This window comes from Lontra canadensis, unplaced genomic scaffold, assembly GCF_010015895.1.
Source record: "Lontra canadensis isolate GAN:19392208 unplaced genomic scaffold, GSC_riverotter_1.0 scaffold54, whole genome shotgun sequence".
Classification (NCBI taxonomy): Eukaryota; Metazoa; Chordata; class Mammalia; order Carnivora; family Mustelidae; genus Lontra; species Lontra canadensis.
The window spans coordinates 13,362,939-13,370,382 of NW_022631048.1; the positions used below are offsets into that span (position 1 = coordinate 13,362,939).

The 7,444-nt window shown below is 66.1% G+C and overlaps 1 protein-coding gene across 1 annotated transcript in view; it reads left to right on the plus strand.

Annotated features, from left to right (window-relative positions):
- NUDCD3 (NudC domain containing 3) overlaps positions 1-7,180 on the plus strand; it is a 33,116-nt gene extending 25,936 nt beyond the window's left edge. The window contains exons 4-5 of the mRNA XM_032875059.1: positions 3,719-3,907; positions 5,993-7,180. Of these exons, the coding sequence (XP_032730950.1) occupies positions 3,719-3,907; positions 5,993-6,103 (300 nt within the window). The 3' untranslated portion in view covers positions 6,104-7,180. The remainder of the gene's footprint in view (positions 1-3,718; positions 3,908-5,992) is intronic.
- Positions 7,181-7,444: the final 264 nt, after the last annotated feature.

Here is a 7,444-nt window from a genome sequence, read left to right on the forward strand (position 1 = left end):
AACTTCCCAGAAGCTCGCCTCACAGACGGGGACACGGAGGCACCACAGGATTGTGACTCACCCGAGGCGGAGCCCAACCTTTGCCCCAAAGCCCACCTGTTCCCTCCCTCTCTGCCTCCGGCTGTGGCTGCAGGGTGCCCCGGGGGTGGGGGGGAGCGCATGTGCGGCCGGCCCAGGGAGGCCTTCCTCCCGTCCGCCTGCATGGTGTCCTGATGCCACCGGCCTTCCTAGTTTGCTAGTTCAGCCAAGCGGAGCTGGCCGTGGGCAGAGGCCACTTGGCACTGCCCATGAATGTGACTTCTGGGAGTGTTCCCCACTGACAGGGTCCCCGTGTGGGAGCCCTCGGGGGCACGGGTGCTGGACGGGTTCCTTCTTGCAGGCCCCAGAGCAGCTTGACTGTCAGCAGCTGGCACTGTGTGTGCAAGGGCCTCACCACTTGCCTGTGCTCCCCCCGAGCTTGCCCGTCGGCACAGCCCCGGCATAGTGGGTGTGCTCTGTGCATGGGATGTGGGGCTTCTCCCTGCTTCCCCTCCCGACCACGGGCCATATTCTGGGCTTCTTGGCTCATTTGTTGGTGGTGTTTGGGGTCACATATCTGAGATGGTACCGCAGCTGAGCAAGCACGTTGCTCTGACGTGTGAAGACCCTCACTGCTTTTGCTGCTGGGGGCATGTGCCACGTCCCTGGGGCCTCGGGGGCGGGCGGTGGAGCTGCCACACCTGCCACAAACCTCAGCTCCACTTGGCACTGCCTGGCTTTGGTAGTCCCGTGAGCTGCACGGGACCTCTGCTCCTGACCGTTAGGGTGAGGCTGAGAGCCTTGGTTGGTCCATCCGCTGACATCTCTAGATTGCTGACGGTTCAGGGCCAGGCCCTGTGATGGGCACGAGGGCTGCTGAGGAACATGTCAAGGGCCAAGGGCTGTAGCGGGCCGCGACGAGCTCCAGTGTCCTCGCCAGAGCCTGGAATCTGCGAATGGGACCTTATGAGAGAACAAGAGGGAGGCTGGGGACAGAGGAGGATGCGCAGGAGGACTGGCGTGAAGACAGGCAGACGCTGGGGAGATGCAGCCACCGCCTGTCCCTGGAGACCTCGGGAGGGAGTCCAGCTCTGCAACACCTCGATGTTGGACTTCTGCCCTCTGGACTCAGAGAATACGGGGCCCCGAGGGACAAGACTGCCTTGAGGGCCTCGTGGACCACTAGGGGTGACCCAGAGTCTATGGACCCTGGGCCTCTGACCTCCCAGCGGCCGAGGCCCTCGTCCCCGAGTGGATGCGCATCAGACACGCCCGGCAGGCTTCCCAGCAGGCAGGGGTGGCAGCTAAAACCGGATGACAGCTCTTGCCTCCCTCCCTCCCACACTCAGGAATGTTAAACAAGGCTCCTTGCCTCTCAGGCAGGCTCCTTTCTCGGCTCAGAGACGTGGAGTCAGCGCCTCCCCCGTGCCATGCTGTCCCAGAGGCGCCCCGGCGCCCTGTCCTTGTTTCCCCCCAGGTGGTGCCAGCGGCCCCCTCTGCTAGGGCGGGACCCTGCCCGGCTTATCTCTCGCCGAGCATGTGTGTGCCGTGGACCCCGAGTGTGCGCGTGCGGGCTGTGCCCCCACATTCTCAGATGACTTAGGTCGTCCCCTCAAGTTCGGTTCTCGGCAGTGGAGCTATTGGCTCACCATAGTCTTTGGCCATGTGCCAGCGGACGCGCTCCTGCGCCGTGTGTGGGGTCGCCAGTCCCTGCGCAACCCTAACTTACCGTGGCTAGGCTGCCCGCCCTCCTTCCTCTGTCCCGCTTGGTCTCCTGGTGAGAAGTGCTGTCCTGTCGCTTGTCTCCTCGGTGGCTGGCAAGGTCACAGAGCGTGCATCATCCGTCCCGGCGATGGGCTTGGGGACCTCTGCGTTTTGGCGAGCGCTGGAAGCCTGGAAACCCGTCCACCTAAAGGCCTTCGGCACTCGGGATGGTCAACACCGTGGCTCTTCCCGATCAGCTATTCCGGAAAACACTGGGAAACGGGCACGCGGAAGGATGGCGGCATCTTTGGGCGCGGAACCATGAGCCAGCACCACAGCAGTGCACCCCTTCCTGCCTGCGACCGTGGCTGCTGGGTGGGGCGGACCGACCGCGGGGATAGCATGCTGAGTGCAAGCGGCGGGGCGGGGGGTGCGCAGGGCACCTGGTGTGCGTGGTGGGGGAGGGGAGCGTGATGACACGGTGGCGTGGGGCTCCTTTCGGGGTGAGGACGGTGTTCTGAAGCAGACAGCGGCGGTGTTTGCCCCACACCGAGCGCTCAGCGCACTGAATTGCTCGTGTTGGAACCATCAGCTGATTTCATCTCGAAACGTGGTGTTTTTAAAGGTCATGCTTGGCTTCTCTTGGATTTTGTTGGGTTTGCGAAGTGCCCGTGCAGGCAGCAGGGCCCAGGAGGTCCTTGTTGGCAGAGTCGGCCTGTCCTGCCCGGGAACCGTGTGGTTCTCCGTCCATGTGGAAGGGCCGGCGGCGGAGCTCCTGGCAGTGTGGGGCTAACCCCCGCCGTGGCCTTGGGAGAGGGGAGCTGATGGCCACAGCGCAGCTCTGCCCTTAGCCCTGCACATTTGGGTGTGTGAGGTGCTAACTCTGGGGTGTGTGCGGTGCCCTCGACAGGGTGACGACAAGGGGGCCTGCAGGTGGGAAGAGCCTGAGGGTCTCTGTCCCCCAGAGGGAGAGCGGCCTGGAAGCGCCTCGGAGTGCCGTCCAGGAACAGAGGACCAGTGAGGCCTCTCCCCCAGGGGGCTCTCGCGCGTTGGAACGCAGATCTGCGTTCGGTGGAGGTGGGCTGCGTCCTCGACACTGGGCTCTCAGCGGGCCGGGTCAGGGCCCCGCACACAAACTGGGGAGCAGAATCCGGGAGAAGCGGCTAAACGGAGCACTGCAGACGCCGGCCGTGGCATTGGCAGGGAGCAGTCCCTCGTCTCCGAGCCTGCGGCCTCATGCTCCCGTCTTCAGGCGCCACACCTGCTGGGGTGCTCGGCAAGGGGGAGGCGTATTCCATCCTCGGACGTTGACACCCTGCTGTTACCCGGACTCCCTCTCGTCGTGTGGCCTGCCCTGTGTCTGTGCCTGCACCCTGAGTCCTTCTGCAGGACTGGGATGGAGCCCTGCTTTGGTGGCCGGGGCCCGACGTTCGGGGGGGCTGGGCTCAGGCACATGGCGTTCTCACAGCCATCCCTGGTACGGGCCAGTTCTGGACCTGTGGTGTCACAGTTGCCCTCTGGCCAAGAACCCTCTCCTTGGGGTGCTGCTCTGAGTGACAGCTAACCCGGCGCAGGCCCGTCTTACCCGCCCTGCCTTCAGGGTGTGATTGGGGGTTTTGTGCTTTTGGAGACTATGTGGACAGTGGGCCACCCGCCAGCCCTTTTTGGCCCCTGAGGAGCTCTGCCACCAGCCCACAGGGAAGCGTGCTGTCTGGGTCCTGCCTGTGCGCTACCCTGGCTTTGGGGTTGTGCTGGAAGCAAGGGAGGTCCTTGGGGCGTGTGGTGGGTGAGCTGGAAGGACGAGGGAGAAGGATGTGGATGGAGGCCCCTGTCCCTGGCCATGTAGGGAGGCTGGGGTGGGGGCCAGGCTGGGGTCCCGGCCACCGAGCAGGTGCAGGGCGCTCACGCCCGCGGGTCCTCCGCCTCCGGGAGAACCTGGGGTGGGGGGCGACGAGAGCCTCCCTCACACGGAGCGCTGTGTGCCTGCTTGTCCCAGGTGAGCCTGAGCAAGGTGGGCGAGTACTGGTGGAGCGCCGTCCTGGAGGGCGAGGAGCACATCGACATCGACAAGATCAACAAGGAGCGCTCCATGGCCACGGTGGACGAGGAGGAGCACGCCGTGCTGGACAGGCTCACCTTCGACTACCACCAGAAGCTGCAGGGCAAGCCGCAGAGCCACGAGCTGGTGAGGGGCGTGTGGGTGGGGGCGCTGGGGGCCGCTGCGGGGGGGTCTGCCGCAGGGTCCTCTCCGGGGCTGTGGGGCGGGGTGCCGTTTCCACCGTGCTCAGAGCCCGAGGGGGCGGGGCTGGGACGCGCAGCTGGTCCACACAGACGTGGGACCGCGCACGTGAGGCCGGCTCTCTGGGGTTGCGGGGGTGTGGGGTGCCCAGACAGCCCCTCCCTGAGCCCCGGGAGGACCCTCCGCAGAGTTGCGGGGAGCCAGGCCCAGCCTTGCCGCAGGGCCCTCGGGAAGAAAGAAAGAATCCTTCCGAGTCACCTTGGAACGCCGGAGGAGGGGCAGGAGGGGTCTGCGTGGGCAGAGGGCAGAGGTCGTCCACACTGTGCGCAGGCAGAGGTCCACGGCGCGCAGCACGTGCCGGGGGTGGGAACGCAGGTTGGCCGGGCGCGCTCGCTCTTCTTGTGTGGCGCTCCCACAAGTGGCCGCCTCAGCGAGGAAGGGTCGCTTCCCTCCGGCTCGTGTGCGCCCCTCAGTGTGACGGGCAGTGGCCAGGGCCCGTCTCGCGGGGGCCGGGTTCCTCGTTTGTCCCACCTGTGTCGACGCAGGGCCCCCCCCCATGCCACTCAGGGTTGAGGCGTCCTCACTGGTCCTCCCTGTGTCGCTCCTGCCGCCCTTTCCTCAAGGCCCCCACGCAGACAGCCTCGTTCCTGCGACGGTCACTCAGGGAGTGCGACTGCACGCTGGTCGGGCAGGGCTGGCTGGGTCATGGACTGCAGTGCCCCTGAGAGGAGCGTCAGGTGCTGGTGCCAGCTCGTGTCCAAGGTGGCCGGGTGGCTCAGGCACCAGGGCTGTGGCACGGATCCCGAGTTGGCTCCTGCTTCAGTCCTCCTGCCCCGAGTCTCCGAACCTTCCCCTGGTCGTGCTCCCTGACCACCTGGGCCTATAGGTGATCTCCCACTGTCGCAGCCAAGCTCCCAGGTGGGGGCCTTGCCCTCGTGGGCATTGGTGGCCGCCTCGGGCCGTTACGGGACTGCTGCCTGTGGCCACCGGAAGAAAGCCGTGTGCACTCGGGGCCATGGAGGGGCCCCGAGCACCGCCGCCTGCAAGTGGCCGGGCTCCCAGGCCCACATACGCCTGCGTGGGGAGCAGGAGGCTCTCGCCGACGGGCCCAGGGACAGACACTCGATGGGGACGTATCTGAAGAAGAGCTTTAGCGGTGCTGCCATCTCACGGACAGGTCTCTGTGCCTCGAGTCAGAAGGGGGCCCCGCGAGGACTTGACGTGTGCCAGGGGCAGCGTGCGGCCCTGGGGCACGTGCGTGCTAGGCACTCTGAGCCCACACGGGGGATCCGGGGGCTGCTGTACCCCTTGCCCAGGAGACCCGCTCTCGAATGGCTGGCACCACTACTGCCGTCCAGGATTCCTCTGGGCTCAGCAGGGATTTGGGGAGGGTGTGTGCACACGTGGACTGTCCTCGCACGTGGCTGTGAGGGACGCATCGTGTGGGGAGCGGGTTCGGACCACGAGCACGAAGGCAGGAGCACTGTGCCGGGAGCTGGTGGTGAGGGAGCCAGATCTGGGGAAGCTTATGGCCATGGACGTTTGAACTGGAGGAAGCAGGTCCCCGGGAGAAGTAGGAAATGTGGGGGCAGGGGGTCAACAGGACTGGCTGGTGGCTCCCAAGGAGATAGGGCCTGGGGATGTAGTGGGGGGGGAGCAGGAGTTGGACGACCCTGGGTGGCCCCAGTACACAGTCCTCACCAGTGGTCAGGGCTCACGTGGGGCTCCTGTCCCGAGAGTGGCTGGCGGGTAAGGGGCTTGGAAGGGGGCAGCAGGAGCTGGAGAGGAGGGTTGGTTGGGCCTGTGAGGGGCTGGGGTGCTTTCCAGGCCCTCGGTGCGGTTGTGTACCCCAGGTCGGCAGAGGTCCGTTAACCTTGGCACGTGTCGGCCGTGCTCGCGGCTGCACCACTGAGCTTAATGCCGAGGGAGAGGGGCCGTGGGCAGGAGGCACGGCAGATCCTCGTGTGCAGGATGGGAGTGAGTGCCGTTCTGGGCCCTGCGTTAACCTCTGTGTCTGTTTTCTGTTTGTAGAAAGTCCATGAGATGCTGAAGAAGGGCTGGGATGCTGAAGGCTCCCCCTTCCGAGGCCAGCGATTCGACCCGGCCATGTTCAACATCTCCCCGGGGGCCGTGCAGTTCTAGTGCCCGGAGGAGAGGGAGCGCGCCCCGGGCTCCCTCCTGCCAGGGACTTGCTGGCGGGTTTGCCCTCGCCGTCGTTGCTCTCCAGGGTGGACCCGCGGCGCCCGGCGCTGCATCTCTGGACTGTTGGGAGCAGCACGGGGCGAGCGGGACGCCGCCACCCACTCTCCTCTGGCTGCTGTGCGCACGCTCTGCTTGCTTTCCTCGTGCTGGGGGCTGGGCGTGGGTGCCGGGCCAGCTGCTGACCTGCGGGGGGTGGGGGGCGCCCTGGCCGTGACCTCTTCCTGCACCTGTGCGCGTGTGGTGTCGCTTGGCGTTTGTATGCGTCCGCTGCCTGCTCAGCCCCGTCACAGAGCAGCAGAAGGTGGGTCCTGGTCGCTGCTTCTGAACCTGGGGACACAGCCCTGAGTGGCCACAGGCGCAGCAGGAACTGTCCTCCACATCTTCTCATGGGACCCAGTTCTCGTCAGAGAGCCAACCTGGTGTCCTCGGGAGAGCAGAGCGCGGCGCCCCTCCTCCTGTGTCCGCTGTGCCCCTGCTCCGCCAGCTGGGACCGTGGCATGTTGGGCTGTCGGCCAGCGGGTCTCTCGAGGCCTCCCCTCGTGGCTCTGTCCTTCCGGCTGACAGGGACTCCTTTTTGGGTGATGGTCCTTTTGGGAACAGCCCCCGTCACCCGAGTAGGTGGGAGCTGGCTCGTCAGTCCTGTGGGGGCAGGTGTGTGGCTCGCGGAGGCCAGAAATGGGTGGGGATTCCTGAATGCCTCCTTCCCAGTATCCCTGGGAAGCCTCGGGTGGCTCTGGTGCTGTCAGGGGAGGTGCAGACACCAGGTCGCTGGCGGGGAGCATTGTCGGGGATGCGGAGCCCTGTCCCCTGTAGTCGGCTCTGCGGCCGGTCATGGAGCTGCTGAGACTCGTCCTCGGGGCCTCTGGGATGTGCACGCCTGTCCCACGTCACCGGCACCTTGTGTGAGAACTGTTCTGGGTGGTCTCGGGCCCTGGGCCGCACCGTGAGGGTCTTCTGGCATGACGAGGCGTGGCGTGCGCCTGCACCCCAGCTGCTTGGGAGACTGGGGAGCCATGGACTCTGTGGTCCCTTGTCTCCCCCGTCTCACATTATTGTCAGTGTTGGTTTCTGCCCGTCCTGCCTGTCGTGACAGTGGCTCCCCGGCGTCTGGGAGTGGTGGGCCGGGCTGAGGTGCTGGTCCGCGCGGCGGAGGGCGGGCTGTCCTCATGGGCGTCCTCTGACCCTTGCTGCTGGCCTGGGCCCTGGAGCCGGTGCAGCCTGCGTGTTTTCTCTCTCCAGACGCGGCCGCCGCCGATCGGCCACTGAGTTCTGTCAGCCGAG